Source organism: Lytechinus pictus, chromosome 10, assembly GCF_037042905.1.
Source record: "Lytechinus pictus isolate F3 Inbred chromosome 10, Lp3.0, whole genome shotgun sequence".
In the NCBI taxonomy this organism is placed as follows: Eukaryota; Metazoa; Echinodermata; class Echinoidea; order Temnopleuroida; family Toxopneustidae; genus Lytechinus; species Lytechinus pictus.
Window position 1 is genome coordinate 33,841,530 of NC_087254.1, and position 20,550 is coordinate 33,862,079.

Below are 20,550 nucleotides of genomic sequence, written 5' to 3' on the forward strand. Positions count from 1 at the left end.
ACTTGTTAAGGGTATCAAAAACACAGATTTTCAAAAAAAGGGGTAGTTTTGAAAGACTGGTCAATGGTCGATTGCAGGGTCAAACGTATTTAGGATATGTTTTTTTCCAAAGTTTTTTTTTAGACTAGCCAAACGTGTTTAGGGTATGTTTTTTTTCCCCAAGCTTTTTCCTGGGGGTCATATTCTGGCGACGACTCGTTTAGGGGCCAAAATGTGTAAATAAAGCCTGTGAAAAACTTGTTTAGGGTGTTATTTTGCACACAGAGAAATAATTGTTTAGGGGGTGTTTGGAAATAATTTGGCCATGCATGTCAACAGCAATACATTTGACTGACCCCCCCCCCCCCCCCCCCGTGATGTTTACTAAATCATGCAGGATCATTGACCTCTCGATTCATTCATTGCCGGCAGTCATGTCTTACTTTGATGCAAATCAAAATTTACATCTCTGCAAAGAATACCTTCTTATTTTCCAAGCGTGAAGACATACCCCATAAGTATGGTATCAAATTATTTGGGAGAAGATATTCTTTCCAGCCATATATAATGATTACATGTTCATGACAATATTTTTTCCTTAAATTGGGGATTTGCGTGGTGTCAAGTTTTTTACTCACATGGTATAATTTAAAAGTGATTAAACACTATTTTGGATGATGAACTTCAGTTTTAGTATCTTTATGTTGTCTGTATATAACTCATTTTTTGAAAATGAATTGTCTTTTACTGATAAATGAAATTATAAAGATAAAATAGTCGTGAAACTTTGCTCTATAAAACAAACATGATACAGGGCAACATACAATTGATACAGATGGCATATCCAGGAACAAACATAGATCAAGAGAAATGCGAATATCAAAAGAGTAGATTCAAAGCAATTAATAGTAAAAGAAAAGATTGGCCTATACAAACATGCTATATGTGCCTTAAGCTTTTTTCATTTTGTTAATTATAATGTTTGTTTACGTTTTTGTTTGTGATTTCATATACATGTATAGTCTCTATGTTATCTATGAAATTTTCTTTTATTGTTTTTTTTCAGTTGATGCGTTTCCATGGTGCTCTGCTACCCAGCTTTGTGGTGGATGTAGCTCTCCTGACTGTCTCTTTTATTTTGAGCAACCTTGCAACAAAGAGTAAGATTTAAAAAAGAAATCTGTCTTTAGTTTTGGTAATTACCCCAAAAGTGCATGTCACTATTCACTTTGGCAGGGCTAGCTAGGGAACCGAGATGTTTCGTAATGTGGGTCTTGCGAGCTGGGCGGGGCGGCTTCTAAACGAAACTTTTGTCATTCGTAGTATCTAGGGAACTAAAAATTATGTCTGAAAAGGGGGGTCTTCAAAGCGGCACGTCCCGGTACCACCAATGTGAGTGCCCCCCCCCCCCCCCCGATAAATGCTCTTAAATTGCACGTCACTATTCCATTTAATAATACTAGATTATTTGAATTTATATGCCCTAAATGATGTGAAGGATATGAAATATTGTGTTTCATTGGATAAATTACAAATTTTACAACAAAATTTACTTCGATTGGATGTCCGATCAAATAGAATATCTGCATATTTTTGTCATCTTTTTATTAAACCCCTTCTCGTGCATGGAATGGGTTGAAAATTTCAGGATACAATCCTCGCGTGTCCTTTTCTATTATCCGGTTACTAATTTTGTAGATTAGGTGCTCAAAGTGCTATTGTAAAATAAAAATGAAAACAATACCAAAAGAAGAGGCTCGATGCCAAATTTGAAATCTAACAGGAAAAAACACACTCTATGACCAAAGCATTATTTGGGTTATAGAGCCTATTTGTACATTTATTAAAAGTAAATAATATTGAACTGTACAAGGATCATCTACCACGTTGATTTGAATATTTGGTTTTGGGATATCTATGTAGTGTCCTCTTGGTAATATTTTATTTGGCCCTGAAATACTTAATGTTTTCAAATTCAGTGAGTGGATATCAGAACTCTATAACAAATATTATATCCTGATTTTTTTTAAGAAATTGATTTGAAAATGAATATATATTGAAAAGCTTTTTGAAATCCAAATTTTGGAAGGTTTGTAAAATTTACATATTCTCTTTTTTGTTATTTCTTTGACAGAACCTGTTGAATCTTTCATCACGACACAGTCCACACACTGCAAGCCATTTATTGTTGTTCCATTTGTTTCCCTTTTGAGAAAAATCATTCCACATGTGTAAGTAACTATATGGGCATGATATCTTAGTATGCATTGTAGACATTTGTATTTGTCTGTGTTCAATCTTCATATTTGCATCAATATTATCTTAAACGTTTCATACATTTTCTTTCATAATTCTTAGAACAATTTAACTTGAAAGAAAAGAGTGAAATGAAGATATTTCTTTGCTCAAAGTTTCTGTGACCTTTGGAAAAAAAATGGATTTGAGATTTGTAAAACTATGTATTCTAACATCTAATAATTGCATTTAAGCAATCAGTAAAGTTCTGTTAGAAAAAAAGCATTGAAAACCCAAGTTGTTTGATAATTGTCAAAAGGTATGAACTGTTTCATCTTTTATATTTTTGTCTTCTTTATAGAAAACAAATCATGTATTTATTTATTTTTTGCAGATACACTCCTTTAGCAGAGGCTGATAATTTCAAGGTATTGGATGACCAGGGTATAAACTTTGCTGCATTACCAATTTTATTCTTTATCTTTGGTTATGTGATCTTGACCATCTTGACTGAACTTATGGAACTGGATGTTCTTTTCTTTGGAAAACTTCTCTCTCTCTTCAAAGGGTAGGAAATTACTCTGAACTCCGTTTTTAATTCATTTTATTCTCTGAAAATTTGGTATACTATGGAAGGCCAAACATGTCAAAACTGTCTACATTCTTGTGTTCTTCAAGTTCACTTTTCTTTAAATTAAACCAGAGTTTAGGATATTGGTCTTGTCTTTTTAATTATCTTATGCTTTCTTTCCTGATTTAATTGGTAGCTCGTGAAGAAAAAGGAATGTGTACGGGAATGAAAATACCCCCTGCAATATATGACTATATATTACAACTAAATTTACAGGTGGCTACATGTACCTCTATTACAGTAGCTTGCACCTTCTGAGAAATATAACATAATTGAACACACAAACAACATACTGTACATGTATTTTTTAAACACTGTTTTACAGATCTTCCCATATTATTGTAGATACATTTCTGGGATGCTAGTATCCTCACAATAGACGTAACTTTGAACATTTTCCTGCATATGGAGTTCATATTGTATTGTTTTCATCCTCTCTTTTCAATTTGTACATCCACAGTATCTAAAAAAATAAAACTGATTCCTTCTTTCTTACTCTTTCAGAACCAGTATGAATGTAGACAGCACCCCTTATACCGGTAGCCTGGGGTACTCTCTGTTCCTCTATGCAATCTTAGGAGGTCTCATGGCTGTCTGTGTAGGCTCCTGTGGGGCTGTGGTGCTCCTGCTTTTGGTCTTGCTGTATTTACTCAAGGTCATCGCACTTCAGGCGAGGGTGAATGTGTTGAAAGGATGCCTCAATCTGGTATGTACTCATTACATATTTGGAAGATAATATTGATTTTAATTTTCTTTGAACCCATTCAACAAAGACTAGACCAAGAATAGACAATATTCAAGAATGCAACTTCATTCTATTATTCAGCATTTGGATTCAGGATTTACAAGAAGGAGGGGGAGGGATGCTGAAAAGCCCACCCCCCCCCCAAAAAAAAAAAAAGTAAAAATAAAAATAAAGGTTATCATCACTTGCAGACACAATATCTCTGAAAAAAATAATAATTCTGGAATATAGCACATAGATATCTTCAATATGATTAATGATCTGAATAATAGGCGAGTTTAACTCCTAAACTACTAAAACCACCTTTTCCCTGTACAATGCCTATTATGATTACTGGTACATTATTCAGTAATCAAAATGTTGATTTCACTATTTTCTGATCCTCTCAATATTCAGCCTAAGGATGCCAATGTGAAGGATGAAGATGGGAAGGAGAAAGAGAGTGGTACCAAATCTCAGGAAGACAAGTCAGCAGCCAGTACCACAGACACGTCTACGCCTTCACCATTAGATGTGGCCCAAACCACTCTTTATTTTCATTTTGCTGTCATGATCCTCACCCTTCTCTTGGCTCTCCTCAATCTGCCGTCCCTCGCTTTCTGGGTAAAGAACATGAAGTAAGTATTCATATTTAACTTCTTCTGTTTGATTCTGTACACTTATTTATTTTACTACATTTATTTATCAAGAGCCCAAGAACAGTTTTTATGTTTTTTAACAAATACATCACAATAAATGAATTGAATTTAATTTAATGTAATGTAATGTTTTATAACGTGACATAACCTAACCTTACCTGGTATAATTTATGTAATTAAATATCACTGAATTGAAGAATGAGGTACTATTACAATTATTTTAATGTAATTTCATTAAATGTTACTTATTCTGTAATTAGGCATGAGATATACAATCTTGAAAGAGATCCAGCCCTCTACCCCACTCTCGTAGTCATAGCAGCTTTGACTGTACTACTAGATCCAGCATACACCATCCCGAAGAATGGGTAAGTTTATTTTCTTCATGTTCAGCTTTAGAAAATGTATACTTCATTTTCAATTAATGTGTGTTAGAAAAAGAATATGGAGATCTACACACTGTCACTTGAATTATTTGGTTTATACTAGGATTAGGGCTGAGTCATTACATTATTTTTACCGGTGACTGCCTGTGATTTTTCGGTAGAGACCGATGGACTGCTGAAATAAAGAATTACCCCAGATAAGAAATTCAGTGTTACCAAAGACGATGATTAAATGGGAATGTACATGGAGCTTGTGTGTAGCTTATAACAGTCATCAGTTGCAATCTTTCACAAATCACATCAATCCATTTTCTTTGGAACAAGATGAACAGCTTTTGAAAAAATTTCATTCAAAATTTATATTCTTAAGAAGTCAATAATTTCATATATTTAAATGGTCAGATATTCCCTAATTCTAGGTATCAATATCCTTTATTTACAGTCTCTTCACCCGTGCTTTCTCTTGGGTCGTGTATGCCTTCACGTTGATAACCCTACTGTATGCATCTGATGCCATGTATCGCCTCTCATATCTACTAGCATCGACTATCTTCCTGATTGCTATCAATCAAGCAATGTTATGATGATGGGAGGTTCTAGAGAGGGGATGGGGAGAGGAGGGAGGGAGGAAGGGTGGGAGGGAGGGTGGGGGCAGAAGGAGGGAAGGGGAGTAAATGAGAGTAAGAGAAAAAGGGGAGAGAAAGAAAGAGCAGGAGAGGGAGACTGATGAGGAAGGATCGTGACTGGAGATTGATGGGAAAAGAGAGAGGGGGATGGGGGGGGGGGTGATAAAAATATCTTTTCATTGAAATTCTTTACCTTTTCCTTCTTTATTTTTTACTATTTGTGCCCTTGATTGGCTAATAAGCAATTGAGAGGAATTTGGTTGGTGTATTAGCAATATAATCCAGTATGCTTTTGTATTAAATCTTGGTGTATATGTTATTTTTTAATCACCATTTGTCATACTAAATTGAAATGACCTGTCCAGATTTTTTTTTTCAGTGAGAATCATGCAATTTCACGAAGTCATTCAAAGTCAGTGTGTTTGATCACCTGAATCACAAATTGATGCCTATTACTGTCAAAGTATTCCATTCTTCAATATATTCTGAAAACGCTTTAGGAGGGTTATGCAAGTGTTGGTAGATCAAAAAAATTGTAAACAAACTCTCTTGCATTTGCACTGAATGTAAGAATTTGAATGCTTTTGTAAACAATAATTGTCTTTTTTTGTGTGTTTAAGAAATGTAAGTTTATATTTGATTAGATTTACTGATACTTATCAGGGGCCTGTATCACATAGGTTAGTAATTGGTCGTAGAATATTTTATGATTGATTCCATTGACAACAGTGTACAATAGATCATGAAAATAAAGCATATAATCAATTACTAAACTTTGTGTTACGTGACAAGTGATCCTCAAACTATTACCTCCTCTTTAGCTTATGACAAGTCACATCAAAGTTATCTTTAAGACAATCTTTATGATATATTAATCCAATGTTGAAAACATTCCTGGTTGAAAACAAAGGCTTATTCATTTTTTGTTACCCTGAATATATGTTGATTAATGTGTCTACCTAAGTGCATAGTGACACCCCTTATTCCTTTGTTAATTTTTTTTTCTTATCTATGCTGCATTTATTTCATAAATTTTTCTTTGTGTATAGTTTGTACCCATTCGTATTCAATTTACAAGTCATTCTTCCTATGATCCTCGGGGAAAATGGAAATAAACTGTTATATGTTCAGCTATCAAGCCATGTTTAACCAAAGCAAAAAGGATTAACTTATTTAAGGCCATGATGTTTAAAGGTAACTTATCCCTGAAATCGGTTATAATTGCAGTAAATTAAAAACAAAAATCTATATCATTTTTATGCGATAAACATGGAATTACACAATTTTGAGAAAACAGTACAGAATATTACACCCCTCCCCTTATTCCAAGAGAGAGAGAGAGAGCACGAGAGAGAGATAGGTAACAATTGGCATTTTCGCCAAGATGAAATTATTGCCAGAATTAGTATCTTACCAGCGTGTTTTGAGCCATTAGATTTATAGTGATATATGAATTTGTGACAAAAGATGTATGCCAATTTAAGCACTTGCAATATATTTTTTAATGATCCAGATGTAATTTGACCAAATCTAACCAAAACTAGCAAAGTAGATTAGTAGTTTGCCAAAAGTTGGTTTGAAGTGGTAAAAGTGTGCTTTTGACTTTTAGATATAAGTAGGATAGATTGTTTTTATGACAGAGATGTTATGGAAAAAAAACCCAGACATGTGAATTTCATACATCATTATAGTGATTGGAATGCATGATTTATGCAAATTAAAAAGAAGGTATCTGTTGGGTCTGATAAGATTTTTTCTCAAAATCTTTTTATTGAACTCTTAGCCCTTCGTGCACCTTGAGCACTCTACACGCCATCATATGCCGATAGTCAATTTTTTTTTTCTTTTTTTGTATATGCAAAGCCTTGCTCAACATGCCATAAATCATTCCGTTTTCAGGATTCTTGTGAATATTAGGAAAGTTTATGTGATTGATGATATGATAGTAATTTATATATTTATAAGAATCTTTGTCATATATTTGACTGGTTGAAAATTAAGTCAAGTTTTCTAAATCATGCCTGTTAAAGGTCAAGTCCACCCCAGATTTTTTTATTTGAACCGATAGAGAAAAATCAAACAAGCATAATGCTGAAAATTTCATAAAAATCGGATGTGAGATAAGATAGTTATGACATTTTTAAGTTTCGCTTATTTTCACAAAACAGTTATATGCACAACCCAGTGAAATGAGAGAGCCAATATGTCCCTCACTCACTATTTCTTTTTTTTTTTTATTGTTAGAATTATACAATATTTCCATTCTTATAGATTTGACAATAAGGACCAACTTGACTTAACCATAAACTATTAAAATAATGGTAATTCCACATACCCTATTATTCAAATGCGGCTATTTTTATGTTTTCTTTGCTTGGAAATGTATTTGGTATATTTAATCAATCTATTAACTTCTTAGGTTTCTGGGTATATCAACACTGAAATTCATCTCGCTATATCCCTCAAATTGATCTCAGGGAATTAGTACTATTATAGTTTCTAGAGGACTTTGGGCTATAGTTCGTAATGTGCCACTGACATTTGAAGAAAAAAATGAATCATTGTAACTGCTGCTCTGCTAAAGCCAACAAAAATATACTGGATTATTGTAGAGCACTTAAGGTACTTCTGATAAAGTAAGAGTAATTATACTTTTTGTTATATATTATATTGCCTTATATTGAGGAGGTACTATATAAAAAATAATTATCTATTTCTTGCTAATCATTGGAAATGACCAATGATAAGATATGAAAATTGATAGTGGAATAGTCGGCATCTTTGACCTTCCTTGTGATATATCAATAGCCCACCAAAGGTATTTCAAATAAGCAATTGCCAACTATATTTCAAAATTAATGGAGAAAAGGAATGTTGTGCATAGAATATACGACATGTTTGAATTGGTTGAATGAATACAATGTGGTGTATTCAAATTAGAACTGCAAAATTAGCTGCCTTAATATGTTTAAAATGGAGTTATCAGTGCTTGATGTATATATTTCAAATGACTGATCGTGAAGTCATGTCTACCTGGGAAATATGAATGTTGTTGATTTATGAAATAAGAAATACAATTATATGCAATTTTACAAACTTGAAATCATTTTTCTTATGTTATGCATTCATAGTCCAATATTTAAAGGGTATTTTGGTGTTTACAAGAGAGTACCGAATTGATGATGTCACAAACCCCTTTTTTTTTCATTTCAGCATGGATGAAAACATATTTCGGTAGAGTATGATTAAAAATACACACAACCAAAATTTGATGGAAATCTGTCCATAGGGACCTTCAAGTATAACCTCATAATTCACCCCATTGAAATCAATGTATTATTGGCCTGGTTCTAGATATGAACCAGGCAAATAATACATTGACAGTTGGGTTAATTATGTATCCATGAGGTCATATCTTGGGGCCCCCATAGACTGATTCCCACCAAACTTCCATTCATCTTGCTCTATCAAAGGTATAAAAATGCTTCAATGCAAAATTGGCAAATTGATGAGATCACTCTTCGGTACTCTATTATATGTTTTTTGTGTAATTTATTCTCAAGTTTGAATTCAGACTGGAAAGATGAACTTTGTAATGGGTATTAGGAACTAAAAGATAAATAACTTATAAACTCTGCGTTTCCAGTTATCATCGATTTCTGCATAATCTTAAGTTTAGAATACTACATCTTTAAAGATCATCGTGACACCCAACCCCATACAGCCTGCCATTAGGTATTCCAAAGATGCATACCAAATTCCATGATTATATAACTCACATATATTCATTTTCTGATAAAGAATATTTACAAAGCCATCAAGTTGTAATTGGATTACTAATTTATAAAATACACAAACAAGACTATCTTAAGTCTAATTATATTTTGATTCTTTAATTTCAAATACAAAATTGTTGATGTATGAACTTTATTGTAAAGATACACATTTCATTTACATGTAAGTTGCTTAACTAGATATCAGAGTTGTCACATTGTTTCACAAAGTCAATTTAATATTTTGGACACAACTAAGTATCACAGTGAGAGATATGAAATAATAAAATGTTCCAGCTTCTTGTGTAGTAGGTTTGAGGGTACACCATGTATCTTTCTTGGGCAAGTGTTGGTACTGAAAAAGACCACCCAATCTCGCAGGTTCATGTCATGTTCAGAATTGTGTTCTTGTCACCTGTTCTTGAAGACGACAAAAACACACTTGTCGAAACATCGAGTTTGGGTGGTCCTTTTCAGGACCAACACTTGCCCAAGAAAGATACATGGTCTACCTGAAACCAACTACACTATTCTTCTTCGTCATGGAAACCTTCATGTAACTACATTCTCAAGTTTCTACCAATCTATTGATTTAGAGGGCAACGGATAAGAGTACGTTTGCCATAATCCAATGACTTACATGTACCATCTCTGTCGGAGATGGTCGGTCTATGCACAATCTTAATCTCTGGATTGGTATAAATTTGGGCAATTACGTATGCAGTTTGATTCCAATACTGTATTTATCGAAGTTGTGTTGATTTCATGGAAAAATGTACATACAGTATATTAATACATAATGATCGATAGATTAAACACAGATACATATTTGGTGAACTTGGTATTCTTCGGCTGAAAACACTTTCATATGATCTAACAAATGTGCTAAAATTCAGATCAATCTATTCATGAATAAATAGATTCTAATATACATGTATGATCAAAAAATTCATTTCACATGGTTTTATTTCAACAAATGCATGATTTATGAATACACATTAAATGTAAACACAGTCAACAAGCAACGATTTCCAACAACAGGCATGTATGCATTACCATACAAAATAAAAATAAGATATATTTCAGATTAATTAGGTGCACTTTATAAACACCACATTATTATCAACATGTATATTTCAAATAAATGACAAAAAAGCTTTGCATAATAATTGCTGATATTCCTAGAGCAAGACATCACTTTTATATATTCTACTATATTGCAATTCTAATAAAAACTGTACACAAAATTCAGCAATAATTACTTTAATGTTTAAATCTCTTCATTTAAGGGGAATGTTTCATGGAAGGACTTGTTGAACAAGTTCTGTTTTATCTGACAGTTACCATAGTAACACTGTTTCACAGCCAATCAAAAACAAGGAAAGTTGTCAGATCTGATAACCTGCCAGATGAAAAATGTTGATGAAACCCAGCCTCCCTAGGGGCCACATGTTAATGAAAACATATCAACTTGTTGGACATTTAGCAAGTCTATATACAATTGTCAATAATTAATCATGATTTGAAAAGATCTTTTCAAATGTTATCAATACAAAAAAGGCACATTAAAATCATTCATTGCTATAATCAACAGAATCAGCTCTGGTACCATTTATTATCAATCATGGTACTGTTACAGTTATGAATCAAATACAGACCTGCCTACCTCTAGGAATGAAAAACTGTATTCTGTGATTTAAAAAAACTGTATTTTTCCCCCCAAAAGTGTATTTCATAATAAAATGCTTTGCGCACTCGCTCATCGCGGCGCTCAAGCTGCATGCAAGCTAAAATGCGCACTGCTCTTGCAGATGAAAAAAAAACAACATTAAAACATGTGTATATCTTCACCCTGGTTTTAACAAAATGATTGAAAAAAAAAATTACCTGAAATTACATTGACCTATTAACCATATTTGTGTACGTTTTATGAAATAGAGACATATAGAGATTATTTTTCTCAATAAATTACAATTTTTTACAAAAAACATATTTTTCAAAGATAAAACGTACTGCCGTATTTTGGTTGCAAAAACGTACTAAATACGGCTAAAACGTACTGGTTGGCAGGTCTGCAAATATAGATCAAATAAAATGATGAAGTAACTCTTTGCACACTGAAATAAATCGGGGGGATGATAATGATGTTTTATGTTTTCCATATTGCACCATCGATAATGATGATTAATGTATTGATGCTACCCAAAAAATCTCAATACAAATTCCATATAAAATTTACATAATTAGTACTGTCCATTCCATAAAATCTGAAGAAAGTGCAAAGACATTAATCAAACCCTGGGTGATTGCTGAAAGACAAAGACAAAAAGTACTCATATAGAATATATTTTAACATTACATCACTAAAGCTATTGCAAATGTTATATTCATTCTCCATGGATCGTGGCAATCATATACATTTGCTAAATGTTAACCCCTTGAAATATGTTCCCATTTCTTTTCAAATTAATAATATATCATTCTTATGGCATTATTTGTACTTTCTCCATACAAACTTCTTGGGTTTTTGTTTTCAATGTTATAGTTCCATACCCAACATTGCTTTAATAATTTCAGTCATTTTGGTACCACCTACCAAAGATGTTTGCTGCCAACAGAGGTTCCTTCAACGTTCCTCCATTACTCCATACCTGATTCATCTTCTCAGAGTAACTCCATTCCTTACCCACCAGAGGAAGTCTTACACCGGAGGTCACCACTACGGGAAAGAGCCGCGTTTGTTCAGACTGTCCCTTCATACTCAGTGTAAAGTCATGAAAGACTGTTGTTGCGTCACTCGTTTCGGCTCCACACTGGTATGGATCGGTGTCGGACTTGCAGCGAACCAGGCTGCAGCATTGAATGTAATAGTCACCGTTTACCGTGTGCAGACCATCAAACGCCCCCAGAGCATACAACGCGGATTCAGAGTCACGGCCAAAGTCAACGGTGCAAGAAATGTTGTTGTTGCTGACTGAGGCAGAACCTTGGGTGCCATGAAGCAATGTGAGGTTGTATGGGTCATCATTGAGCTTTGAGATAAAATATGTAGGAACTGGTTTCTCGTTTCCCACTAAATCATATAAAGAATTAGCTAAAGACTTATTTCTACTTAGAATATCACTGTATTTATCCTTTTTAGTGTTAGTATCAATAGTATCTTTTTGAATGCCAGAAAGTAGACCGGAATTTATGCCTCCATCGGTTCCTGTTGAATACATGCCATTTCCTTTAGAGTGTTTTGACTTTTGATAGTCTTCAAGGTGGACAAACTGCCTTCGAGCTGACCCCTGATGGGTATTTTTTACCCTTGCCACCAGCATTCTCCCCAGGAATGAATCCATATTGTAGGTGTAATTAATGGCACCAGCCGTTGGTGAGAAAATTCCACTGCCGGTCATCTGAGCGAATGGGTAGTGTTGATTAGCAGCTAGGAGATTGACCCGGTAACTCATGCTCCAGGATTGTTGATACTCTACCGCGTTCAGCAATGGCAGCTCATTCATCCAGGCTGTCGGAAACACCATGGTGTCCACACCTAGCTTCCCGACCAGTCGCTCCGCAGGATACGGGAAGAGGATGTCAAAGCAGGTGAAGAGACCAAAATAGCCGAAGCTCGTTCTGAATGCTGCCACCTCTGTTTGGTTGTATCCAGGATTGAATACCTTGGCTTCTCCTGTGTAGAGATTCTCCTTGTGGTACTTTGCCACCAGTTCACCTTCACTGGAGAAAGCAACATCGGTGTTGTACTGATAACGCCCATCAGGAGGGCACTGAGGGTCGGTTTTGTTATTGCAACTTTGGACAGTCATTAAATTGGCAACAATGGTGATGTTATGCTTTAGGGCAATACAGCTTAGCTTGTATTGAATGAAAGTCTTGCTGCTGTGTTTATCATGACAGGGAATGTATGCATTTGATTGAAGAGATGATGGATCTCCCACTGTTTCAAGAAATGGAACAACATAGTCCCTCTCTTCCTCAACAAAGCCTGTGATCCCATATTCAGGAAAGACCAATATATCTGCTCCCTGAAAACAAAAAAATATATAAAAGTAAAAATATGATTAATGATTAGGAAACAGTATTAACATAATGAGACAATGAAACCATTCTTTTTTAAATATGAAATCTCTAATGTACAGTATGCAGGAACTACCATTCTCTAAAAAAAATCACAGCTTTCACCCTTAAAAATCCTTTTAACATTTATTGGAAAACACTTTTACATTGTAAAAATATTTTTAATTTGAAGTTTGTAAACTGTAAGTAGTGGTGAGGATTGTGATGGTGGTGGTACTAGTGCTCTGCCATCACCATAATTATTACTATAATTAATTGGTCAACTAATTATCACAGTACAATAATCATTGATTTTCAATAAGCTGCTGCTGTTTTCTTCTCTCTTTTTTTTTTTTGGGGGGGGGGGAGGGGGGGGGGGTGATTGAATAGTGTAAGTAAATAAAAAAAGAATTGGCCACTTTTAACATTTAATTTAACTTCAGTTTTACTATTATTGCTCCCACCTGAGAAACGGCTTCAGAAGCATGGATATTCAATGCATCCAGATTGAGTTCAATGATCGCGAGGGCCTGTTCCTCATTGACTATGGGAAAGAGCCAGGATATAGCCTTGTATTCAACCACTGCTGCTGTGTAGTCTGCTTTGGTGACAGGTACAGTACACATGACTAAGACAAAAGTCAAGAACATTGCTTTCCAGAGCGACATCTTGATTGGAAGTGTCTCTGGAAAAGAAATATGAACAAGAGTGTTGCTAGGGCGAGCACATAATTCGCCAGCCTGTAACGCGGAAAATGGAGTTATTGGTCAAGCAAGAAAATTGAAACGTGGTAACTGTTTGACCTTTTGACCTAAATATCAATAGGCTTCCTGGGATCCATGCTGGTATCATACAAACCAAATTATATGAGCCTAGGTTGAGTTAAACTAAAGTTATCGCATTTACAAGGACTTCAGAAGGGAAAGATGAAAACATATGTCATTGTGACCTTGACCTTTTGACCTCAAAATCAATAGGCTTCCTAGGATTCATGCTAGTATCATACACACCAAATTATATGAGCCTAGATTAAGTTAAACTGAAGTTATCGCGTTTGCAAGGACTGCAGAAGGGACTAAGATGAAAAGCCGGAGCCCTGGGGCCCGTTTCTCAACACCGTCATAAGTATAACTTCTTGACTAAATTGGAGATAGTGAGCTACTTGTCCGCTAACCGTTTCACGAAGCCCTCTTTACCAAGATTGGGTACAACAACTTCACTAAATATTTATGACACCTCCGAACCTGTCATAACTTCTTTCTTAATGACGTAGTGGCATCACATGGGTAGACTATGACATGCAAAAGTGCCTAGAAATTTTAAAATTACAATCTTACGTAATCGATCATAGAGGTTGAAATTACATCACAAAACAAGTGCACCTGCATTCAATGATAATTGTAATACAAAGAAACTATAAAAACTGTTGGTAAAACGCCACAAAGCCATTCATTTTGAAATAGTAAAATGATTTAATCGATAAATATTCTACCACGTCAGGCCATCCATAACTGAACTCGTATTTGTTGTTTTCAGACCCCTATTAACAGTTGGATAAATTCTATCTCTAATTTATGCATATAATTTGTCAAATATCGTGTTTCGGTATCAATGATTAAAAATGTTTCGTTGAACTATATTTTGATGACGTTCGGAATCGTAAAAGACCGCATAATAATCATCATTTTACAAAGAAAACCGTTATGGTTTACTTTTGTAAACTATTAAAATTGGATATCCCGGGGGTACCCATCTCAACGTCCACAAGTGATTTTTTAGTCATGATATGAATTATTCATAATTTAATTTTCTCTGCAATTGAATGCTCAAGTCTTCATGGTCTAAGTATGTATGATGCATAATTCACCTGTGCTATTATTTTGAAAAGATTTATTTCCCAATTTATCACAATATTTGCAATTTTGTCATAATTTTTCTTTTTGAATATTATGCTATTTTGTAACAAGGGCTACGTCTCGTCTGCTCTTTTTACCGATAGTATCGATATCTAGGTATTCTAGTTAGGAAGCCTTTCGAGAAACATGTTTAGTAAGATTGGAACTCCGTGGTTGGTGGATAAAGATATGACTAACTTGTCCATGTGTTGAGAAACGGGCCCCAGGACTCGCCCGTGTAATACTAGGCAGACATGGGTATTCTCCAAAATGGGGTAGAATGGGGTCACAATAGCACTCCGTCTCCAAATAAAAGGGGAAAAATAAATTATGCACTTACCTCGATTATATGGATGAAGGTCTTTCGTGACACAGAATCGTGACATCGAGGCACAAACTGGACCCTCAAAAAAAGGAAAAGTTAAAACTCCATGTCGCGTTCTTTCTCGGTATCGATCTGCCATTTTGTTTTCAATTTTGAAAGAAGGAGAATGAACGAGACAGAACTTTTCCTTTTTTTGAGGGTCCAGTTTGTGCCTCAATGTCAGGATTATGTGTCACGATACAATTTCATCCATATAATCGAGGTAAGTGCATAATTTATTTTTTCCACTTTCATTTGGGGTGCTATTATATTATTACGGTAACATGATTAATCCATTAATTAACACTTGTAATAGTAGACAGCTAGCAGCCTTCTGTTTCGAGTAGTTTTTAAACATTTTTTTAAATTTCTCCTCGTACACAGACAGCTCGCTATCGTGCAGCCACCATTAGGGGGTAAACAATGCAAAATCCCCCCCCCCCCGACGGGGCTTATAGATTTTTGTCTTTATTTCATAAAAATATATTAAAAGAACTGTATCAAAATAAAGATTATTATTCCGTTTTGGCCTGAAATGCCCCAAAACGGGGAAAAATAAACTTAAATTAAAAGGGGAAAAAACAGTGCCTTACTTCGGCTGTCGCGCAACTTCACTTCCCTGTTTTATCCAAACTTAGTACATATGGCCATCGAGTCCCTGTACAGATCAAGCTAGAACTTTGGTCTCTGTATTTGGTGAGTGGAGCCAACGGAGTTCAGCGGAACAACCAACATAACAGAGACCGAAGCTTTTGCCTTGGTCAATTTTTTTTACCGAGGTTTTTTACCCTACTGCTAAGCACGAATGCCTGTGAGCAAGCAACCAGGGGACCAACGGCTTAAGGTCCTTTCTGAGGGACCTGGTAATGAGGATAAATGCCTTACCAAAGGGCACTAGCGCACCACTTGGGAATCGAACCCGGGTCACCGGAATCCGAAACCCCCGCTCTACCGATTGAGCTTTCGCGCCTCCCTTTTAATTTGTAACGTTTTTTGTTGTAGTTTTACATGTAACTTTCAGGAACAGGTCGAGGTTCCACACTGGGCCACTGACTTAGTCTTAGCCCCTCCCCAAATCATGTGCCAATAAATAATGCAAACAAAACAAGGTCAAGGGGCCGCCCCCCCCCCCCACCTCGTTCGTAGGATGAGTGCCCCCCCCCCCCCCCCCTCACCACCACCACCACCAATGCAATGGCAATGTCCATGACCGCAGCACAGTCAAGGGCATTTTGCTGTCAAAGCTGCTAGCTGGTAATACTCACAACATACAACGAAGTCTTCCTCGTCAGTGCCAATTCGTTTTCCACATTCAAACACAGGTTTGTTTGTTTTTTTCCTGCGGGATTCTGATTGACTGTGCTTTTTTAGACAGTACACCGACGTCCGACTAGTCGTACCGTTATCCAGCGCTGGGCAGGCCACCAGGTAGACACTTTCGGTTTACGCTGAACTGTCGGCCTGCCGGCCTGGGAATCTCGCCGAAGTAGCCAAGGGCCTGTTGCATGAAAGGGTCTTTCGTAGAACCATTCTACGTAAGAACGAGATATCGCTCAACTGTTTCACAAAGCCGATTTGGGCGATACGAAGAATGGTCCTTGGAAAGACACCTCCAGACATGTCCTACGTAGGCATGATCTTCTTTGCACACCGCCCGCCACCGTCGGCATTGAGAGAAAATGCATTTACGGCAAGCCACACTGACATATCACCTCTAAACATTTTTTTTGGTTGCACTCTGATGCATTTTATCTGGGATGGTGCCAAGTTATGTTTTATATGGGGGCTATAGTTGTCATCAATTTCAGGTCGTCTTTTTGCACGGCATGCAGGACGACCAAAAACGGATGTCATTTTAACTTCTCCGGCCGGGGTACATGTATTATTCCCGGGGGTAATGTATAGGGCCAAATATTTTTTAAAATAATATGTTTTCTTCTATTCTCCCTCCGTCTTATCCCCACCCCTTTTCTATTAAAAAAATAAACTTGAAATACTTGAAATGGGCGGCACTATATCTCTTTAGCCGACCCCAGTCATGCTTTCTCATTAAAGATAAACAACCCCTTTTTTAAACAACAAATTTCTTTAAAAGAAATTATGTAAGGTAAAAAACGTGTTCAATAACATTCAGCAAAAAAAAACCAAGACAAACAAAACTAAGATGTTAAACATGCTAAATCATTTATTTATTTTTATTTTATTTTCATTATAATTATTTTTTTTTGCTGAGATTTATTTTAATCAATGAAAATTAATTGTTGGATTTGAAACAGTGAAACAAAACAAAAAACCTGCAGCTAATATTGAATTTAAGATACAGATTAAGCCTATAGCTTACGAATCCATCACAATCATTACAAATGAAGATAAGTTCATTAAAGAAAAGATTATGGAAAGTCCATACGAAGAGGCGCATTTTAAATCTTTTATGTTATTTCTTAAACCTTCCATAAATTAAGTGATCATCTTTAAATATGACCAGCGTTTATGATCGTTGTCATATTTAGCATTATTTCTGTAAAAGTATTTGTCCATTGCGGATTGATTCACACCTTTTTCTATGTTTTAATTATTATTGCAAAGTACTACTTTATCCACTTGGACATGTTTGCAGCAATTTTCATATTTTCATTTTCTTCTGTTACTCATCATGCAACTGAGGTATGTTTATACTCTAAATACTCACATTTGTATTTCTTGCGTTATATCTGACAAATAAAATAAATAAATTAGATTTTTCACACGCAGCCTCTCATATTTTCCTTTTTAGTCTCATACAATCAGACACTGTTGATTTTGTTTACTCCATTCAAACCCTATATTTACCTCAACAAATAACATATTAACGCATAATTTGCAAAATTATCATTATATACAAGTATTCTATAAAAATACAGAATATTGAACTCATAAATGTCGAAATTACTTAGTTAAATCAATTTTTATGTCGGACAAGGGTCTCTTTCGTTGAAATATCAATAAAAGGTGTCTCTAAAAAGACACCGTGTTCTAAATAAGGGAAATAATGAAAATTTCGATTTTATTTAGTTATGTTTGTGAATCTTTAAAGTTTTTTCTCTTTTAACCTCATAAAGTACGCTCCATACATCAATTCTACAATCAGTAATAAATAAAACATTATTTGATCTCCTTTTATTGAAATATCGGATTTTATGTAAAGTCGTCATTCAGAAATAAAAGGTTCAGGTGACGATAAAGACTAAATATTTTTCCGATACTATCGATATCAAACGATGTCGCGGACTTGGAAGACAAAATTGCCTTCGTGAAACGGAAAGCGCTGATTTGTCGCCAATCTTCCTATCTCGGAAGAATGGTCCTAGGACGTTCCTACGTATCGCTCATCTCGTCATGCAACAGGCCCCAAATCTTTGAGCCAAATGCAACTGCGGCGCGCGCGCTGCGAGCGATTGCATATCTGCGCATGCGTTTTTGCATGCCACGTAAAAACAAGATTGGACGTGGATGCAGCAGCCGTCATCCCGTTTTTATCACTATATTGACACGTCAACTAATCACAACGGTATTTGATAAAAGCGTAAGAATTTGAGAATATGTCAATTACATATTTTAATTAGTGCCTTTTTAATAGCTTAGTGATTATTATTGCAGATTGAGCCAATAGTCTATATAATGCATCGAAGGCGAAGGGTTCGGATTAAGTCATAGCATGAATAGATTTTTGTCCAGTCCCATCAATGCAATTCCATGTGTGTTTAAAATCTCGGCTAGCTTAAGAAATAAAGAATGAATGAACGAATGTTGTTGTGCTGTCTTGCCTTGGCCTACATGTAGGCCTAAAGTTAGGCCAGATCTGGGAAAGAGTTCCTGAAGGGAAGAGGGAAATGTAGATTAGGCTATCGTGATGATGGTTAATCTGAAAAGATAAGAGACAAAGAGTAGATCTGAGAGTGAGACAAGTCCCCGGGGGGACCAAAAAAACACGTAAAAAGGATGTCTTTTTCAAGATAGGGCACGTTACGTACGTAACGTGATAAGGGTGTCAAAAACACAAAAATAATGAAAAAAGGGTATCTATTTCGCTAGGAAAGTTACGTGTTTAGGGTCAAATTTGTGGGGATGATAAAACAAAATTAAAATGTTTTATAAAGGATGTCCTTTTTGCCCCAACACTACGTGTTTAGAGTCCGATTTGCGCGAGGTGTGGAATGGGGTCGTACTAAACCAAATGATGTGTAAAGGTAAAACCGACGACCGAAGGACCCGTGACATAACAATAAAATATGGCTGTACTTGTTTAGGGGTTCATTTCAGGGAATACTTGCCAAGAGTATCGTTTTGTTTACAATACTTGTTAAGGGGTGCATTTTCAGTATATGGAAAATACGTGTTTAGGGTGCTTTTCGAGACCCCATGGTCGCGCATGGTATCCACTCGTGAATGGAAGTGGCCCCCCCGGGGACAAGTCTAAGAGTAAGACTAAGTCAGAGACTGGAGGTGAAAATTGAGATGGACGAGAAAGTAGAGAAGGGAAAAATCATTAGTGAGATTAAGGGTAACTCAAGGAAAATGTTTGAGGAGGAGGGATGGAAGGAGAATAAAAACATGAAGATGGAAGAGAATTCAAGAAGGGGGAATCGGAAAAGGAGAAGGTGGACGAGAAGAGAACGAGGGCAAGGAGCCCGGCATGCAAGGAGTAGATCCCTAAGGCACACAACCAGGCAATATGGGAGACAATCTCCCAGAGTCCCACATTAGAGACTTGCTTTGCAAAAGGACAAACAAAAAAACAACACCACAAAGAACATAATTTTTTTCCACCCATAATTTTGTCTCACTGAGATAAGAAGCCCATTTGTTTTGTGTATTGATGACAACCAAAATCTTTATGAAATCAAAAGTAGATGGTTAACTTTGAAAGTAGACATTGAAAAGGGGTAATTTTTCATGAGGAATCTGCTTATCACATTTCCATTTGCTGTTGAGGTAATCCTTTTGCAGCAAATGTAAACAAAGGAAATTGGTCTTCCAAACTGGAAACTGTCTCTGAGATTTGATACCTGGAACCAAAAGTTTCAAGTCTCTGATATTGGGGATAATCTCCCACATGGAAGACAGTCTCCCATATTGGCCGTGCGCCTCTACTGGTAGACATTAACTTCCTTTTAGTTGTATTGTAGTGGATATGTTACACCAGGTATTATTGAATGAATTCAAACAAACAACATTTT

General features: G+C 35.7%; 3 protein-coding genes across 7 annotated transcripts in view; 2 read left to right on the forward strand and 1 right to left on the reverse strand.

Moving 5' to 3' along the window:
• The first annotated feature begins 1,046 nt into the window (after window positions 1-1,046).
• Window positions 1,047-8,343, forward strand: LOC129269522 (GPI inositol-deacylase-like). The gene is made up of 7 exons (XM_054907032.2): window positions 1,047-1,139; window positions 2,114-2,210; window positions 2,609-2,782; window positions 3,350-3,551; window positions 3,987-4,207; window positions 4,489-4,596; window positions 5,057-8,343. The coding sequence occupies exons 1-7, from the start codon at window positions 1,049-1,051 to the stop codon at window positions 5,196-5,198; spliced, it is 1,035 nt and encodes a 344-aa protein (XP_054763007.2). The 5' UTR covers window positions 1,047-1,048; the 3' UTR covers window positions 5,199-8,343.
• A 442-nt stretch (window positions 8,344-8,785) lies between these two features.
• On the reverse strand, window positions 8,786-19,046 carry LOC129269525 (pantetheinase-like). 2 transcript variants are annotated; one of them, XM_064105900.1, is made up of 4 exons: window positions 18,743-19,046; window positions 16,600-16,832; window positions 13,540-13,760; window positions 8,786-13,044 (listed from the first exon to the last, which is right to left on the reverse strand). In XM_064105900.1, exons 3-4 carry the CDS (start codon window positions 13,741-13,743, stop codon window positions 11,587-11,589), a joined length of 1,662 nt encoding a protein of 553 aa, XP_063961970.1. In that variant the 5' UTR covers window positions 13,744-13,760; window positions 16,600-16,832; window positions 18,743-19,046; the 3' UTR covers window positions 8,786-11,586. The 2 variants fall into 2 exon arrangements, with proteins under 2 accessions (XP_063961970.1, XP_054763012.2); XM_054907037.2 differs by lacking the exon at window positions 18,743-19,046 and having other exon boundaries at window positions 16,600-16,973.
• Window positions 16,508-20,550, forward strand: part of LOC129269523 (putative sodium-coupled neutral amino acid transporter 10) — a 42,165-nt gene continuing 38,122 nt past the window's right edge. Inside the window, exon 1 of one of the 4 annotated variants that reach the window (XM_064105898.1) lies at window positions 16,508-16,656. The gene's annotated coding sequence lies outside the window, so the exon portion shown is untranslated. Of the gene's footprint in view, window positions 16,657-18,606; window positions 18,897-20,550 lie in introns of those variants that run through there. The other 3 variants (XM_054907033.2, XM_054907035.2, XM_054907034.2) reach the window with 3 other exon arrangements.